General features: G+C 40.5%; 1 protein-coding gene across 1 annotated transcript in view; it reads right to left on the reverse strand.

Moving 5' to 3' along the window:
* The window catches only part of syne1a (spectrin repeat containing, nuclear envelope 1a), a 117,327-nt gene that overhangs the window by 20,883 nt on the left and 77,405 nt on the right, over window positions 1–19,039 (reverse strand). The window contains exons 90-121 of the mRNA XM_086166654.1: window positions 18,693–18,815; window positions 18,391–18,573; window positions 17,333–17,476; window positions 14,979–15,206; window positions 13,188–13,322; window positions 11,884–11,997; window positions 11,479–11,640; window positions 10,908–11,102; window positions 10,607–10,780; window positions 8,229–8,420; window positions 7,233–7,364; window positions 6,989–7,089; window positions 6,748–6,898; window positions 6,329–6,457; window positions 6,028–6,192; window positions 5,434–5,649; window positions 5,209–5,310; window positions 4,879–4,998; window positions 4,595–4,795; window positions 4,317–4,490; window positions 4,059–4,190; window positions 3,782–3,978; window positions 3,531–3,663; window positions 3,246–3,428; window positions 3,011–3,160; window positions 2,650–2,826; window positions 2,411–2,566; window positions 2,183–2,338; window positions 1,908–2,078; window positions 1,613–1,746; window positions 1,294–1,498; window positions 76–258 (exon numbers count right to left, since the gene is read on the reverse strand). Coding sequence (XP_086022780.1) covers window positions 76–258; window positions 1,294–1,498; window positions 1,613–1,746; window positions 1,908–2,078; window positions 2,183–2,338; window positions 2,411–2,566; window positions 2,650–2,826; window positions 3,011–3,160; window positions 3,246–3,428; window positions 3,531–3,663; window positions 3,782–3,978; window positions 4,059–4,190; window positions 4,317–4,490; window positions 4,595–4,795; window positions 4,879–4,998; window positions 5,209–5,310; window positions 5,434–5,649; window positions 6,028–6,192; window positions 6,329–6,457; window positions 6,748–6,898; window positions 6,989–7,089; window positions 7,233–7,364; window positions 8,229–8,420; window positions 10,607–10,780; window positions 10,908–11,102; window positions 11,479–11,640; window positions 11,884–11,997; window positions 13,188–13,322; window positions 14,979–15,206; window positions 17,333–17,476; window positions 18,391–18,573; window positions 18,693–18,815 — 5,118 coding nt within the window. The remainder of the gene's footprint in view (window positions 1–75; window positions 259–1,293; window positions 1,499–1,612; window positions 1,747–1,907; window positions 2,079–2,182; window positions 2,339–2,410; window positions 2,567–2,649; window positions 2,827–3,010; window positions 3,161–3,245; window positions 3,429–3,530; window positions 3,664–3,781; window positions 3,979–4,058; window positions 4,191–4,316; window positions 4,491–4,594; window positions 4,796–4,878; window positions 4,999–5,208; window positions 5,311–5,433; window positions 5,650–6,027; window positions 6,193–6,328; window positions 6,458–6,747; window positions 6,899–6,988; window positions 7,090–7,232; window positions 7,365–8,228; window positions 8,421–10,606; window positions 10,781–10,907; window positions 11,103–11,478; window positions 11,641–11,883; window positions 11,998–13,187; window positions 13,323–14,978; window positions 15,207–17,332; window positions 17,477–18,390; window positions 18,574–18,692; window positions 18,816–19,039) is intronic.

The raw sequence follows: 19,039 nt of genomic DNA on the forward strand, positions 1-19,039 counted from the left end.
AACGAAATGCTTTGTCTTCCAACGTAGTGTCGTTTTGACGTGTCTTGTCATTTTTAACCTGATATACTGTACTACCTGCAGTGCATCCTGCTGCCTCTGAAGTGCGTGGGCCAATGATGAAAGACGATATGTCAGAGATAGATGGTCTGAATGGAGCGCTGCAGAGAAGCTGGCATCGACTTGGCTCTTCAGCTGTTCTCGTAAAGCCTGAAGCTGCAGTATAGACTGATATACTGACTCCTGGTTAGAAAGGCACTCCTGCACCAGAGAGAAGAAAGTTAAGAAGAGAATCACTTGCACTGACTGTTAGGAAAGCTTGCAGTGAAACAGGAAAAAAACACAGACGAAACACACTGTGGTAAATTCAAATACGAGGTGGTGGACAATAAGAGGAGGAGTGAATAAAATAGTTTTCCAGTGGGTTTTGTGGCCAGGCAAACCAGGTGATTAAAATAATATCAAAGGGCTTTCAGTCTGTATACCAACATTTGCATTATGATGAGATAGCGTTGAAATGTATTTTTAGTAAGGTTGTTTTTAGACAGTTTATGACCTGATAAAAAAATGAAACAATGTCCACAATGCTGCATGCAATGCTTTTATCTCAAATGGACATGATTTGGGTCTCTAAAACCAGCTTCTCAAAGTTTAATGCAAAACTGTAAAAATATTGGATACTCTTGCTATTTGTGAGAGTTTAAGCAGAAAAGAACTATTTTGAACAGATGAACTATAGCATGGATAGAATTCAATTCTCCTGATTATTGACTGCATATTTGCATGCAATGATTATTCTTTATTTCTTTGCCCTTTATGCATTAGCAATCCGTATTCCAAATAACGGTCTGACAAGAGCGCTCGCCCAGTGTTTCTCAGAACATCTCCCAGCATGGCCTGACAGAACCAGTTTGACATTGGGGGCTGGGGGGCTGGAGTGTAAATCAGAGGCTCCCCCTCTGCAGTCTTCTCCTCAAAAGCCTTTTGTTAGACCAGGCTATGAGTCTACATTTAAGCTGAAAATGGTATTCATTAGAAAAAAAGACTGCAGTGGGATTTGGTATTCTGAAGAGGTGACAGGGGCTTTGTGCACCTGAAGAATGAACTGACCCATTTCAGAGTTTATTCCCAATTCCAAGCAAAGGAAGTAATAAATAAACATGTTTTCAGCATGATCCTATTTCAGGTGAAGGGCTGTGGAATGTTGCACTTACATTTACCTAAAATAAATCCAACAAATACCAAAGATTTTTTGCTTTCCTAAGGCCTGAATTCTACTTTTTTTTCTCAACTCACATTGCAGTCTTTTATCCAGATGTTGCTTTCTTCCTCAGTGATGTCCTTGTCAATTGCGCCCCTCAGCAGCCGATCGGCGCGTTCCTCCTGTTTCTGGACTGCTGCAACGCAATTTCTATATAAAGTCTTGTAATGCTGCCACAGGCCAAGCAACGCCTTGCTACTCCTTAACTGCTCTGATATTTGCTCTAGCAGACAGTTCCACCTGGAGCAGAGTAAGAAACACAGTTTAATATTGATCTCAGCTAATCAGGACTACAGCTGAAGTTTGATTTACAGACACTGTTATGTAGTCTTGAAAAGGGTCCTGTTCTGCTACCTAATATTGACTTCCCGCAGGGCTCTGTTGAGAGTCTCGGCTACCGATGGGTGGCACTCAGTTAGTAGCTGATGTGTTACAGAGCCAAACTTCCTCAGACTGCTCTCCTGCTTTTCCATCTCTTCCTGCAGGTTCTGATGGTCAAAATGAGTTACTGTTAAATTGATTGCCATTTCACAGAAACGAGTCTTCAATAAATTTTCAATTTTTTTACAATTATTTTAAAACATTTACAAAGTAAACTGGCTCAAATAGGACAGTGTACCACTACAATAATTTACATTGCAGTACTCACCTCTAAACTCTCCACCTGCTGCTGCACTGCCTCTAAAGACCCATTGGCAAGGTTCAGCCTGGACACAGCATATCTCCCTTCCATCAGGTACCCATTGATCTCCTCTGCGGCTCTTCTGTATAATGTCCACTGTTCCAGCACAGAGCGAAGGCTCACCTTCATCTGACTTATCTGATAGGAAAGATTGGTAAAAATGGCAAACAGTTTCTTTCTGTTTTCTAACCAAATGAGAGTATGGCATCAAGGAGTTTTAGTTAAGCATCTGGTGAGCTCACCATATGGTCCAAGTGAGCCCAGGATTGGTTCAGCACTATAAGTGTCTCCTTAACAACAGCACAAGCTTCCCCTTTCTTGTCTTGGATGAGAGCGTTTCCTTGTTCGTCCACTTTCTGTAGATCCTTCTGCTTTTCCTTCACTAATTCCTCTAACTCCTGTTACAATAGTATCTAATTTAAAACAAGCACAATAGTCAAGTGGTATGAATAGATGTGTTGAAAGCTTACCTGACAGTCTTTCAATGCATTCTGCACCGATGCAACATCCTCTATCCTGTGTCTCTTCTTCAGTTTCTCCTCCTGTAGTACGAGCCAGGTCTTAAAGGCCTGAACTCCATTTTCATGCTCAAGCCATCCCTCCAAAAGTCCCTCCAAAAGTTGGATCTAAAAAGTAAAAAAAAAAAAGTGGAAGAGTCTCACAACTACAATCGTACCATTATACTTTGACTGCGTTAATGAAACGATACCTTTTCAGTGATGAGACCCTGTAGTATTTGCCATCTTCTGTTCATGGCACCCAACCTCTCAGCAAAATCTGTTTTATCACTGCGTTTTCCCTCCACATCTTGACTGCTGATCTGCAGCACTGATTGGTTCACAAAGTCCACAGTCAACTGCTTGCAGGTCAAATCGATGCGAAAGCCCTGTGATGTACCAACATGAGATTCCGTAGGTAAAAAGGATTCCATGAAAACAGAGGGACGGAGAGTGTTTTGTTTTTCTTTCATAGAATGACATCAAATGTGCTGAGTTGAACTTAATGTCGTTAATCAGAACAGCTCAGTGCTGACGTTGCAGACTTGGAATCAAAGCAAAAACAACTCTTACCTTATACTTCTGTAAGAAGTTCTGAACCATGTCAGAGCCTACAGCACCAATTATTTTGTCCTGGTCTTCATTTATAATGTTTTCCATGAGAGAGATCCAACTTATAAGCTCTGCAATAGCGTGCCTTGATGCTAGCTTCTCCATCTGCAGCTATGGGATGGAAGGCGATTGCTTAATTTACTACAAAGCACCAAACTACAGCATCACACAGACTGTGTATGTACTGTTCACCAACCTGGTGTAGCTTCTCTTGTACCACGGGAATTCGAGTCAGCAGCTCAGCCCACTGAGTGTCGACGTGGCCAAGCGCTGTCCTTAGACCAGCTGTATCTACTCTTTTCAGCCGTAAGAGCTGGTTGCCTGTGCTCAACACAGATGAACGCAAAGATGACTTTGCATCTACCTCCTTTGAAAACTCCTGTGAGAAGAGACAATGAAACCATTTTTTGGAATAAATTGTCATGTATTGATGATCCAATTTGGGTCTAGGGTATTTGGTTATCCAGGTGGTTGAACAAACCAGAAAAGCGTGGAGGTGGTCTCTGACAGATTCAAGCTCCTGAGGCACAGTTACTGACTGCGTTGTCCAAAACTCCAGCCTGTCCAGAGCTGACTGCAACCAGCGGCTTAACTCTACAGACTCACTTTGATACCTGACATTTACAAGTTAAGAACAAATGATGACATATTCAGTGAATTATGTGAAAAAAGATTAAAAGCCCCCAAAAATCAAGAAAATCTTGAACCTTTAAAAGCTAATAGGTGTCTAACCTGGTCCAGTGCTTAAGAGTAGAGTCAAGGCGGTGCAACTCCTTGTTGACCTTGGTGGTGGATGAGAGCCAGTGTTCTCCTAGCTGGGTCAGCTGGTTCTCTAGGTCTGTACAGCCAACAGACAGAAGGAGCCTCTTTCCTTCTTCCAAAACCTGATAAAGCTGGGGTTGATGCTCTGTCAGACTGGCCCTTAGCCGCTTTTTATGAGAGAATGACAGAATAGAAAAATTTTAAGCACATGCATATTTATAGCATGTAGGCACTCCAAATCTTTTACCTGATAGAGGCCTATCCTTTCAGTAAGTCTGTCTTCTGTCTCCTCCACCAGACCTACAGTGGGGATACTGCTCTCCACAGCCTCTAGCCGCCTACACAGAGCCTGGTAGTCTTCTACAAGTCTACTCCAAGACTGGTAAACAGAAGAAAATAGCTGTTGTTTCACTCATTCGCTTGGATTGTTTAATTGGACATAGCCTTTGCATGTGCTACATGTTCTCCTTAGTATTAGATGCAAATAACATCCACCCATTCCCACCTCCAGTATGCCCTCCAGTTCCACTCCCCTCCGGTGGGCCTGTTTAAGGACCGTTTGTGCTAAGGCCATTGTTGCTTCCAAGGCTTGGCTTTCCCTCTGTGCCATCAGACCTGACACTTTGCTATAAAATGTTTGGGTCAGGATCATATGGCATTCCAAGCCCTGGAAGAATTCCTGCAGGAGTAACAGAACATGGATGTAACATTGGAGGAGAAAGGAACTGAAACTTTACAACTACATTCACATTATTTAAGCAACAATATTCTGTGACAACATACTTTGTGTTTGTCCAGTAACAACTGAACCTCAATAACTGAGGCTACTGTCATTTTCTGGTCAGCAGCCATCTTGTCCTGTGCAGTATCCACCAGATCTGTGAGGTCACGATGCGCAGCTTCATACTGAGCTTTTAGCGACAAGCCATGGTTCAGACTGCTGCGCCTGGAGCCCACCATCAGCATCAGCTCTTCATACACGTCCTATACAGAGACATCAATATGACATTTCTGAAAAATGTATGTCATTTTGTATCATTTTTTAAAAATCCATTTTTTTTAACTACCTGTATTTTAAGAACTTCCTGTGTGGAGATTTGGTCAGATTGGACTCCCTCTGCTCTGGTCTTGAGCTCAGTCACTCTCTGCTCAAAATCCTTTAGACATTCATCCACCTCTGATAATGTCTGCAGAAGATGGATAAAGAATTAGCTTATCTGCTAAATGCAAATTATGGACAGAAAAATGTAATTTTGTTTCAATCATCTAGATTATCTAAGTTGATCACCTTCTCTCAAAAATGATCAAATTAGAGAACAGTGGTCTAGTGTTGCTCATCTCACCATCCCATTCAACCACACTCATCTTTTTGTTTAGAAAATACTCTTGTTTGATACCTCAATCTGTTTTGATGCTGGTCTGTCCACAGTAGTGACCATCTTCTGTATCAGCTGGTGTTTACTCTCACTAAGAGCTGTGAGTAGTATCCGTACTTCATTCTGAAAGGCAAGGAATAGAGTTTAAAATGGGCTACATTGTCACAAAATAATGCACTTGAAAGCAATGAATCAATCAGAAGATGAGTCAAATAAGAACCAGATAGACTGGCTAATTGTAAACACCTGAAAGGTTGAATGTTCTTGTAGTGTGTCTCTCATGTTGTCACACTTCTGTTCAAGCACAGAGTTTAGCAGCCCCATCCTCTCCTGCAGACCTTCCAGCGTGTCTTCCATCAAGGCTCTCTCCTCTCCTCCACATAACTGGCCCACAACTTCACCGACCAGGTCTCTGCACTGGTTTACCTCTCTGCTCATGTCTTTAAGCTGTTTATTCATGCACTAGACAGAGAAGCAGAGATCAGAAATTTGGTCTGAAGCCTTAAACTTCTCGTGGCTATATGCCAGCGAGCAATGCCCATATGCTTATTGACGCTCGTTTTTCTTTTGTCTTTTCCAAGCAAGCTCTGTAGTTATACATAAGAGCCTTTTTTTGGATGCCAAAATGTAAAGAGAGATTTATTCCCAATAGAGATCAACGGTGTTAAATCTAAATATTGTGTTTATAGTAGCTTTTTTAGCAGTGTTACAGTGATGCAACATTTAAGTTGTTCCTAAATCAAAGCCTGTATAGATAATTCATGTATTATGCAGCATTTTTTTCTGTTGTATCTCAATATGTTGCTGAATGACTAAATGTTACTGATCATTAGCTCTTACCTCTAGGTTTGTGAGTTGTGTCTCTATGTCCTCAGAGAGCAGAACAGGACCAGACAGCAGCTGATTTTCAGCAGCATCCAACCAGGTGGAGGCTGCAGAAACTGCAGCATACAAGTCCTGTTGGAGTGTCAGCCCACCAGACAACTTACTGCCAACATTTAATGCCTAGGAGGAGGAAACAAGGTTATTTACTCATAACATCAAGAGGAATGTTCTTGTTTCTGTTTAAAGAAAATTCAATCTAGGGGAAAGCAGTAAAAGAGGAAGGAGATCAAGGCTCTTAATCATATCACTAATTTACCTCTTGGTTGATTCTCTCTAGAGTTTGGCTACAGCCTTCAAATAAAGCTGTGGGAGAGCTGCAGTCCTGGTTGATCGAGTGATCTCTCAGCACAATACTGGGACTGGACAGACGGGATCGGTGGAGAATCTGCACACAGGTATGACATGAGACGACACGTAGGGGTGAGTCAAGCAGTACTAAATTAAACCAGATTAAAAATGAAACATATACAAGCCATCACTTTTTACTCGTGTTTAGTTAAACCTGACTTGACTAGGGAAACTGACACTTATAAAATATTTCTTACGCAAGACTACATTACTTACTACATGGATATAATGTGGCTTGATGGTCACTAATAGAGAAACACTGCATAAAGAGCAATGAAATTATGCATGACATTGCAAAAGCTTGTTTATTATAAGGTAAGAGTGTACCGGGCTGAGCTGGTCTTGCTCCAGGGAGTTGAGCGACAGCTGTAGTTTTGTACTTTGATCTTTATTCAGGTTTTCCCAACGTTGTCTGAGGTGGTCCAGAGGGGACAAGCTCTCGGGCTCCAATAGCACACCGACGGGAACAGACACCTCACTGTGGAATTGAGAAAACGTGTTTTTAGCTACTGATCATAAAAATAATGTAAATTGGCACATGTAAAACAAGGGAGAGCAGAAAAAGTACCTATCCCCATTAGGTGTGGACTGTTGGGTAAGTAACTCTTCCCCAATGCTGGCTACAGACTGGAGCAACCTCCTCTGTTCAGCTACTTGTTTCTGCAGCTCCTAGAAAATGTAATAAAACGATTAAGACATTCCAAGAGATGACCTGTTCTCCCCACTGAGTCTAAAATAACCAAAACCATCGCGAGCTATTTGGCTCAAAAACAGTTCTGTTGCTCAGACCTGTTAAATACAAAAACTCTGACCCTTTGTCGAAGCAAGTTGTCATGGTGCTGCTGGGTGCGTGTCGAGCGAGCCTGAGACAGCCAGTCCTGGACATTAGGACTCTGGGACAGAGAGGAGTCTGGTTCACTGTCATCCTGCTCCTGCAAAGAACCCTAGGAAATAGACAAGAGAAAGTGCCAGGATAAGTTCTGGATCTTGCAAAGAATGTTCTTTATTCATGTTTATCATGAGAGATGAAAGGTGACCTTAACAACTAATTAAGTAATGGGTTTAAAGAAAGAAAAATATCTTCCTGGATAAATAGGAAAGGACGAATAAAGGAATCCGTTTTTTAAAGAATCTGTGTTAAAGCTTTCGGCTCCTTAGCCGCGGGAGACATGTTTCCCAAAAATTAATTGCTATATTCTAGGTCTACAGTCATTATCTAATACATTCATGGCATCTTACAATGACACAAAAATACGTTTGTGAAATTGAACTGTTGGGCAAATCAGTAAAATCTATTAACTAAAAATGTTACTACATTTGTTGCAGCATCATTTCTGACCAACTAAACACGATAAAAAAATCTCTACCACTATTCAGTTTTAAGAAAATAAAGAAGTCATTTAACTCAAATGAGAAATAAACTAGACACGCTACAAAGTCAAAATGTTGTGTCATCAGAAACCAACCTTAAACAGAGCATTTAGCTTTAGCATGTGATGAGGTAGCTTCCCTTTGTCTGGTGTCTGTGGCCCATTGTGAGCTACACAAGCTCTTGTTATTTCAAAAGTGGAGAACAGTGAACTTTTATGGAGAAGAATGACGCGACCTTTAGTATTTGCACAATACTAGAATTGATGCTGCACAATGTAACACGCAGCAGCACAGTCCAACAAAGCTGACATAGAGGCAGGGAAATAGAACATATGTGCGAGTGTCAAGACAGAGCTGTAAAACTGATAAAGCAAAAGAGGTTCCTGACATACATTGTAGGAACACATAATTCACTATATCGCAACTGTCCTCCTCACCTGTATGTCAACCTGCTTGTCCTGGAGCATTTGCTGCAACTCCAACAGGCTGTCTTTCAGCGAGCGCAGTTTGAGCGTGAGTTGCTCTGCTTCTTCCTTGGTCTCGGCTCGACCTTCCAAAAGCAAGCTCTCACTATGGATGGAGAGCTCGGACAGATATGACACCTTCTGCTCTATCTCAAACAGCATGTTCTGAAAAGATGGAAACAAATCAAAATCTCAGTGACTTACTTTATATACAGTGAATGAGGAAAAAGACTGCACAAATGAATGGTTTACTCCATTTAAATAACTGATTTAGCACATTAAAAAATAATATTTTGTGCACGTATAAGTAACAACATCAATGTAGAGGTATAATAATCTACTGTAGCACAATACATTTTGCCTCAAATGTCACAATATAGTTTATATCTGATCAAGTCAGAAAAAATGTGATCCTCACATTTACATTTTTGAATTAAAAGGCCAAAATATCAAATATTTCAATTTTGTACAAAAAACGAATAAACAGAATAAGGTAAAATGATCTAAAGATAAAGAGTTTTAAGACTTTTTTCAAAAACGATGTGCATTTTGGCCTAATCATGGGTTTACTATGTCGTTGCAAAATTTTTTAGTGGTGTGTAACAGTAAAGCCCAAAGGAAAACTGTTGTATTTTCTTAACTTCAAGGAGCCCTTATAGTTTGATACGTTAGTTTTCCAACTTAGAATATATAAATATATCAGTTCCTTTTTAAAGCTCTCTCGCCTACTTTAAGTTTGCTCAGCAGATTCTCAGATTCTCATCAATCTGCTTGTTCCTATGTGAGTAAGAGAAAGACAACTTGATGAGACCCGCCTATTCCATGTAGTCTGGTCTCAAAAAGTGCTCAAAATGCAAATGAGTAGAAGGAGGGGATTTCAATTGTAGCCTTTTATTCAGAGGACAAGAGCTCTTGGCTGAGTGGGGCAGGGTAATTTCCACATAGATTTTTTTTCCCAGACACAACTCAGTGACATTATATAAATATTTAATTTTTATTAAGAGTTAACTAATGTAATTCGGGGGGAAGGTGGAGATCCTTGGATCTTGGTTTGCAATATGGACAAAAAGAACTCCTTATCTCTCAAATTCCACACATTCTATTTTTTTCTTCAAGCCAAGGACAAAATAGCATTTGTTTTGTCTGACTCAGATCACTGTTGTATGACAATATCATGTGTTACACAGTTTAAACTCAGGAAAACAGGCCGTGAGAATAAAACAATGGGAGGTCCAAAACATTTTTCTTGGGCTTGTCAAATAAATAAACTGTGACTGACTAGAGAAAAGTCGTAGCTTAAATAAGCAGGCAACTGACATTTGGTAGCGAATACGGTTCATCCTTCATTTGCATTGTGTCTGAGTTCCTTCACTTGTGAATAAACATCATAATCATCTACAGTGTCAACAGTGGGTTTAACCCCTTGGACATAAGTATCTGTATGAGCTTAGATCTTAAAACCACAGCTCCCCAGGAACCGTATGTCAGCTATAATCAGCTTATTGACTCCCACCTGCTACAAACATACACACAAAATTTCTTATATAATGAACCACTGACCTAACATTGGTAGTACAAAGCAGCCAAATATTGATAAAATTTATATTGATCTTGGAAAAAATTCAGGCCATACGCTCACACAAATGTCTCTCGCTCAACTTTTGTCAGTGTGGGTAAAGAATGTAAGGAAACACAGTTGGTATTTCGAGTGAAAGAAATATGCAAAAAGTTAGAAAGAATGTTAAATGACTAACTATAGCAAACTTTGACTGAAAATTGACAAACTATAGCATTTGCACCTAATGTTGCATGATTGTCGATCAGTAACCTCCCCTGGTACCAGGATGCCCCAGATGCCGATTCTCTCAAAATAAAAGTCGAAAACAACATGACGGCATGGTACTTCTGATTTGTGTGATCATAGAGACGTCCAGATGTCCTAATTCCAAAAAAAGATCCTGATTTTTCAAAATCTATTTGAGTCTTATCCAATCTGCCAAAAATAGTGGTGCTCAGAAAAGCTTCATTTTCTTCTTTCATTTTTTTTACTGATGAGTCAAACAATTTACGCTTGATAAGAATAGCATTATAATGCCAAGGGAAAAAAGACAACTGGAAAAGTGATGCAAACTGTGTATTTCTTTGATCTTTAAAAACGTTGTCTGTAAGAATTACAGCATGCAGATATTCACACTGCACAAAAACAACAGAAGAAATTCAAGGTCTTTTTGATGAGTCAGTTTGAGAAAATAATTTTCGAACTGTGGGAGACTAGCAACCAGCAGCCTGTCTACCTAAATCAACTACAAGTCTGTTGGCATTGCAGTTGTGGAGAATCTATGAAATCATACCTGGCAGTCAATGAGCTGCTCTTCCATATCCAGGTCTTCATTTTGGGGTTGCAGGGCAGAGCTGAGAGTGGCACGAGTACTGAGCAGCCAGTGGTCGAGCTCCTCTGCCTCGCTGTGGTAGCGCTGCAGGGCCTGTTCCTGTCGCTGCTCCTCTAACTGTTCACTCAGTTTCTCCTGTAAAAATATATGCAGCTTAGACTGTGCGTTGTACATGTTTAGCCAAAAAACAACATCGCCAGAGTAAAACGAGTCTTTTTACTGTAAACATTAAAGATAGAATGCAGAAGAGACAAGAACCCACCTCGAGCAGCTGCCGTTTCCCAGACGCCTTCATTCGAATGGTCGCCATCCTCTCACCCAGGACAGTGAGAGTAGACTGGAGGGCCAACTGGTCACCTGCCTCTCCATCACTGTCACTGTCTGCAAGCTCCTCTGAGAAACACGTCTGTAGCACGCTAATCTCATCCTGTAACATCAGGATCTCATCCATCAGAGCCTGAACAGACAAAAATGGTGGTTGCGTGGGGTGAGAGAGGTCATGATATACTCTGAAAATAGACAAAGTTGCTGAAAACTGAAGGAAAACACTAAAATGATGGTGTGAGACAGAGCACAGTTTTCACTAAATTACCTGACAGTGCTAAAAAAAGTGCATCAGAATTAGATGTAATTGTGGTGGGAGTGGTTCTACCGGTAAATAGTGAACAGGCCAGTGCAATTTTAAAATCCTGAATTATTTCCAGCACAAGTTTCTCCTATATTGAAATCTCCTGTTTGTCTCCCATCTATTACACACTTCACAAACTACACTACTATTCTTTAAAGCAATTATCCATAGGCAACACCTGATAACTGGCCTGTTTGATTCTTACCTGGTGTGATGCCATCTGGCTCTCTGGGCTCTTGTTGGGCTCCAGGCCTTCATTGAGTGCTGCCTCTATGGACTCCATCTTGGTGGAAATTGACTGAAGGGACTCTTGATAATGTTGTTGGCGCTCTAGTGCTTCATACAAGCTCTTCTGCTTCTCACTTATCTACAGTGGAGGAGGAATTGAGACATCATTTATGTAGAAGAAGTTGAGTGTAGTTCATATCTTCTAAACTGATTATGCTGAATTCCTAAATCTGTTTTGGACAAAGGTCACTTTAGATGAGCAACAAAGACTCCAGACTCCAAACTCAGTTTTGTCGTTTTCTCAGAAAATATTCTTTTGAACGGGATTGTTTGCAATAAATATTAAGCACTTTCTTAATTTTCATCTAAAAATGCATCTTACAACATTCTTTAGCGTTTCCCAGGATCTCTGTAAGTCATCCAGGTTGGCAGTGCTGGTCTCCATAGAAGGGTCATACAGTTCCTGCGGGGGTGCCCGACTGAGGGTGCTGCGGCCCTGTGGCACAACAGTACAGTGAGTCAGTTTAATTTCTGTATAAAATTCTTGCATGTTTATACTGGCAGCATAAACACCTGTACTGATTGCAGGTGTGAGCCATTCATTTTTCTAATGCCACATTGTTTGCGTTGAACAAAAGATTATTTTTTCAATTCATCAAATCTGCCATGTTTGGGGATCCATTCTAACAACTGCCATGTACTCTGCATCAACAGTGTCCTGCAAAGTCTATTTAAGGAAGAATGCAGTTTAACTTATAGCTTCAAACTCTAGTCTTCAATAAAAATACCACACATCTGTTCCATCTGTTCATCAGCTGAACATAAATGCAACATTTTAAAGCAACTCACAAGTGAGTAAAAACTGATACCTCCTCCAACACTCATACTATCTTTCCACATTGCTTGAAATTCTCGGTCAAAATTAGTGACGATGTCTCATCTATAAAAAAGAACAGTTTTAGTTTGTGGAATATCTTCACCTCAGCCACATCTGGTTTTACCCCTATGAGACTCTCACCATGCAATTCATCTCAAACTCCAGCTGCACCACATTCTTACAGATTTTAGCTCTTCTGCAACAGTTAGTATGACAAGCTTCGCTGAAATAAACAAGACAGAAATCAATGCTTTAACTCAATACCAGATAGAGTAGCAGCTACCCTAAACCACAGGCACTTATTTTGTTCATAATTTCTACTAGGTTGGCTAAGGATTTCACAGTGTGCTAAGCAGTAGAAAGGAAGTGAAAATGTAATCTGTTTGAGCAAAGAAAAATAGCTGAAATATATGTGGGTAAGCAGGGAAAGCAGGACATTTGATTCAAGCATCCATTGTGTTGATTTTGGAAGGATGGCATCATCTTGGTGATGAGAATCACATAAATAAAAAGGCATACCAGGGGTTCCACGGATTAAGCAACTGATTATTTAAATATTTAAAACAGGTCCAGATCCAAGTCCAACAGGAAGTTCACATTTGAAACACATTCTGAAAACAGAATATCCATTTGTCCCATTTGTTAAATAAATGTTTGGGGTAATATTTGTGGGACTTAATAAAACGGATGGTGATTGATTTCCTGAATTTTTTGAGGTCCAAATTGTATAAAGTAATAAAATGGATGGTGGTGATATGAATGGCTTAGCAAGCAAGGTTTAGGGAGTTGCAGGGTAGGGTTTGCAATACCTGAGAAGTGTCAGCATTAGCCCCTGGGGAGGGTGAGCGGCAGGCAGGGGGAGAGGAGACCTCGCTGTTGGTGCCCTCCTCCCCTGACTCCTCCGTCACAGGAGAGAGGAGTGTGTGGCAGCGGCCTGCTGTCATCTGACCACACATACACACCATATATCAAAGAAGCAGGTGGAGGAAAAGAGGATGGGACAAACAGAAAATGCCAAGAGTAAGATAAGAGACAGAAAGGTAAGGGAGAAACAGAAGATGAGAAAGCATAAATTTAAAAGGGGAGGTGTGCAGATTAGGTAGATTGCAGCAAGCATATTATTGAATAATTGGTAATCAAACAGGGCATCTATTAGAATGTATTACTAATATTACCATCAAAAAACACTCTCGTCCTAAAGCACAGCAATACAGATGCATAATTTGCTGTAGCATCAATCGAAGCTAGGGGAATACTAGCCTCAATGACTGAGCCACAAGGAAATGTACAGGATACATCAGGGGAAAGGAATGGCAACTGGCAGGATGTTTGCCACACACATACAAAGACACGCAGAAAGTCACACACACTATATATAGTCATATCATATAGATATTCTCTCAGTAATCTGCTTTAGCAATGAGTAATAAAACAGTCCCATGCATTAATGAAACTAAAACTTCCATGGCAGCTATGTGCGGGGTGAAAGAATAACTATGGACAATACCGAGCATAATTCTAATTGGAAATCCCCAAACAATTCATGCCAGACCCATGCCTTCAGTAGAACACAGCTCGAAAGTAGACCACAGCAGGATCAGCTGTTCATGAAGTGGCAGCAGTTGTCTGTGTGCCTGCATGCTTCAGTAGAGCGACAGACTGAAATGTGAACCTTGAGCTATTTGACTGCTTTTGGGGAGTTATTGCAGAACTTGGCCAAGGACACTGTTATTTTCAGAGGACTTTTCCCAAGCTTTATGATGCAATGCAATGCAATACAGGACATAAAACACCAGTTAATGTAGGAAATTTACTTCTAAGAAATGAGATTTTCTCAAAAATGAGTGCAACTCCAGAAGTATTACTAAATTGTTGCCATGCTATTATAACTATTTTTGTCATACAGAAAACCTTTTATTCTCCTCTAACACAGAACATGTAATGATATCCTGTTTCCTGGCAGGCTGAGGTAAAAGAAACCACAAGCAGCAGTAACAGAGTGATAAAGCAAAGGCATCTAAAGAAAGAAAAAGCCAATAGGCACTTTCTAATATGCAAACTCAACGGAAAAAGGATCAAGACACAGATGGTAGTATGATTTGTATTTGCAAGTAGATAAAATTTAGGGGAAGACAGTAAGTTAAGCCTGTACAAGTGTCCATTCAAATAATAACTGACGAGAGCAAATGACAACGTCAGCAATACAATGCATGATGCAAAGAAGTCAAGAGAGCTGCAGCCAAGGTGTAAGTCATATTTGTGCAAGACAAACATCACATACTGAATTAAGGATAAGCAAAGAGACATTGGCTCTCCATTTTTCAGAGACCATAGACTAGAATGACGCAGGAACCTGCAATCACTGTCAAAGAAGTTCGAAATTATGGGGACTTTTTGCAAATTAGATTCACTGCCTTTCATCTAAGATAAAATTTGAGAGGGCCTCAATATTCCTCTTTCACAACTAGTGGTCTGGTATTTGAAAAATAAACCTTGGAATCATATACAAAATAGGAGCCGAGACGACACGGAACCATATGGTATCTGCATGATCGAGTCTATGTGATCGTGAGTACCCTAAAAAATGCTTAGCCACTCACCATGACAACAGAGGGGTGTGCTGGAAGCTGCTTGGTGGCTGCAATGGTGGCAGTTCCAGTACTTGGCAGCTCCTCATCACTCAGCTCCTCCATGCCGTCTGAAAGGCCCTCAACCTCACTGACTGTTAGCAGCATGGTAGCGTGTTTGGCCTTTACTGTCAGCATCTTACACTTGGAGTGGAGTGAGGTGATCTGGTCCTGGTAGCCACGGATCTTCTGGGCCAACTCCTGTCAAAACATCCCACCCAAAGAGAGAATACCACGACCCCCGGGGTCAGGAGTGTGTGGTTCAGTCCACGATAAAAGATCAATAGTTCCTGGTGAAATAGATTCCTGACAAAAAGGGGTGGTTGCGTCGGTTCAGCATTGAATGTTGTGCCGGTATGTGAGGAATAAGTGGAGCGGACGCATTCTCTTCACTCTGATCCCTGGTCCCTCGCTTTTAGCTCCACAGTGTGTAAGCGTAGAAAAAGAATAGCTCTGTCTCACTCTTTTTTTTCTCTCTCTGCCTCTCTCTCTCTCCCTTCTATATCTCAGAGCCAATCAGAGTAGCAAAGAGGCGGGTGACTCAGACCAGCAGTGGTGAAACCAACAGACAGGATGTTTGGTTGAGAGAGAGAGAAACCCTGGCAGAAATAGTTCAAAATCCCTCAGACCCTCCCTCTTTCACACATACACAAATCGCAAAGGAAAAACAGGAAGTGATCTCACTGCCTGCGTCCCCATTCTGTGACCACCATTCCCTTCCTCCACCAATCCTCTAGGCTGACTCCTTCCAACAAAAGAAGAGGAGGGATTGTTTTGAGAAGAAGAATGACAGAGGTGGTGTCAAATTACAGCTATGGCATGAGCAGGAAGCCTTGGCCAGCTCCTCCTTCTTCTCCTCCTCCACCACCCTCAGCCCTGCAGATGGTCAATGCACTGATAATCAGGTCATGTGACTAACTAGGCCAGTGAAGTAGCAGCTATCTGCTGAGCTTACAGACCAGGCTCAGACAGGAACAAATAGTGGTGTTTGGCAGATTTCAGTCACAAAGATGCATCAACAACTAGATGGGTTCCCTGAGAGCTATTGAAAGTAAAAGGCATGCACACAGAAGTGGGAATATTACAAATTAGGATGACTGTGGATTGATCTGCTCTGCCTCTCAGTAAATCTTTGCTGTGCTGTCACTTATTCCAGTTCACTCTCAGCTTGGCAGATCAGTCATGCACTGACTCGGCTGAGTTAAAAACCTTAAAAAAGAAAAAAAGCGAGCCTTTGATGCAGCAGATAAGTCGAACTAGCTACACTACATCAAACAGGAGTCCATATTTATTTATGCCATCAGATAAAGGAGGAATGTATTCAGTCGGACTTGTTACAACACAAAATGCAGCAAGACTGCATTGAAAAAACAGTGGGAATGAATTGTTGTCTATCAGCTTTGCAGAATGGCATGCTCAGTATATCGATATGTCATCTAAATGTGAACCCAGTGCATTACTTTAACATATATGATCCATTTCCTGTTGCCACATCCTGTTGTGGTCACAATACAGACATAAAACGGTGTTTGTCTCTGCTGTTTGTAGATGAAGACACTGATCTGACAAAATTATTGAAAAAACAGCCATGGACACAGACAGGGCTCCTGTCTCCATATCTAGTGATGTTGCAGATAACCATTGCCAAAAAGTAATTTTTTTGCTTTAACGAAGCCAAGGTATAGTCATGAAATCTTGTATCCCAAAGGTGGACTTTATATCCATGGGTATAATTCTGTTCTTCGACTATATTTGACCGTTCAGACTTCACGCTATAGTTTCCACAGACGTAAATACTCACACTACTGTGTGCAATTTATTTTGATATTTTTCAGTATTATTGCGACCAGTTGGGAAAAGCCTTTTTCAACAATGCAATCCTACATCACGCCAAGCCTGGTCTACTTAAAGAAAAAGTTTTCAAAATTGCTTAGGAGGCTAAAACACTGTATATAACTTGACCCAATGCCTTAAATGTAGGCAAATCTCAGGGACCAGCTCAAAGTGAGCAGTATAATGATATTCTTGATTATGACATGAAGAGGATGTGATATTTATTAACTATACTTATACCTGCTTGTGTATATACTGTATATAACAAAAATAGAGTCACTGGGAATGTCTCTATCAAAATGCAGGAAATTTCATTTCCTGAAATGAAAAAAACATCTTTCTGGGGTTTATTATTGGATTGGTCTTTGTAATGAATGTAATTAATGAAGATAAAACACATGATACACCAAATAAAGTTTCTCCCAATAGCAACATCAGTCAATCAAGCTTATAATATATAAGACTGAGGACAGAGAGTGTGTCTTGTCTCTCACCTCGTGGTGGTGTATCTGAGCTTGTAGTTCCTGTATGTTGCTCGTGGAGACCGGCCGGTCCTGAATAATTCGGTGAGCTTCTTCTATTAATCTCTGGAGGTTCTTCACCTCCTGTTCATACTGCTCATACTGCACCACAGCTTCCTGAATGAGGCAAAATGCATGAAACATTAACATAAGTTATGTTCCCCTCTTAAATTTCTATACTAAGATAAAATTGATTTCTTTAAGTGAAACATGAGTCATCAAATGTGCCTGAGCTCTTTTATAGCATTGAATAAAATGGGATGAACAGTCACTCATTTTCTTATGAGTGACAAGAGTGATACACTAATGTATAAATGTGTTCTGTTACCATTGTGGCCAGTTGAAAGAGGTGTAGATTTATCATTACATTTCAAGATCATAACAATGAGGAATGGTAAACTCAACTTCTGTTTTCCAATATATTTGCGGTATGGTGCTGAAGGTCAAAAATAAATTGGTGACTGATATAAATGGACAACAGGGGCACAATGAAATATCCATTGTGTAATTTATTTTAATGTTTCCTATTTGGTTTGAAATATCATAGATATCTTAGGGTTGTCCTCTTGGTAGTGTTGAAGGGGCCCTTGTTTCTTTCTCCAGATACTAATGAGCTTTAAAGTAAATCAGCCCTGAAATAAAGGATTGGAGATAATACCAGTCCAACGGGGGCAAAAGAAACTCAAGCATCTATGAGAAAGCATACTGGTAACCCTAAGCAAAATATAGTGTCCACTCCTGCCAGTGAAAAAGCAAAACTATATTGTGTTTTGCTAACACTTTTCCAAATGAGAGTAGCTTGTCTCTACAATGTAAAGTGATCTTCAGTTGCACTTCTATAAGTTGGAAAATAAAACAAGCACTTTACAAGACAAGATTAATGAAAATAAAGTTATAGACTTCCTACTGACCATCAATATAATACATTAACAGCATTATATCATGCCAAGGCACTCTATTAAATACTTTGAAACTGAATTCATTTGAAACAGCTAAGGAACGTTGCAAGCAATATGAAGACTGCCCTCTACCTGCAAGATATTGCACTGCTGGATTGTTGAGTGTTGCAGTTGGCTGGTTTCTTGCTGCAAGGTCTGAGCTGTGCGACAGATGGGTAGATGCGCCACTACCTCCTCTGGTAGTCGGAGGGCGCTCTGACACTGCTGTACTGCAGCTACCTGCTGCTTAAAACCCTCCATTTCCACCAAAAGACGCTTAAGGAATCAGAAAAGCACATTTTGAAAGATCGCACCAACCGAACAACTGTCGGGGAGATATTATGTGTACAAAACCAAGCCTTATATCATTACAGACGCTGTTAGTGTTTGTATACCTGTCTCTGTGCGAGCTGCTCTCTTAGACTGAGCCTGTTGAGATCTGGGGAGGCCAGTGTAACTTGTATTTGATCTACAGCAGCATGGAGGCTCTTTACCTCAGTCTCCAGACGCAACATGTCCTGGAAGACAGAGATCAACAATATATCATATCACACAAAAGCATTTGTAACTAATTTCTCAAAATAAGTAAGACGGTGGAAACTAAACAGCAAAAGTAGAGTAAGATATCATTCAAAATGTACATCTATATACTGTATGGTATGTAGTTGCACACAAAATGTAAAAGTCTATAGAAATACATTAATGGTAAAAATCAGTGCATACGAGCACACATAAAGCCATA

The sequence above is a fragment of the Fistularia commersonii genome, chromosome 20 (genome assembly GCF_037954325.1).
Source record: "Fistularia commersonii isolate RoL2024-O1a breed Wild chromosome 20, RoL_Fcom_v1.0, whole genome shotgun sequence".
Classification (NCBI taxonomy): domain Eukaryota; kingdom Metazoa; phylum Chordata; class Actinopteri; order Syngnathiformes; family Fistulariidae; genus Fistularia; species Fistularia commersonii.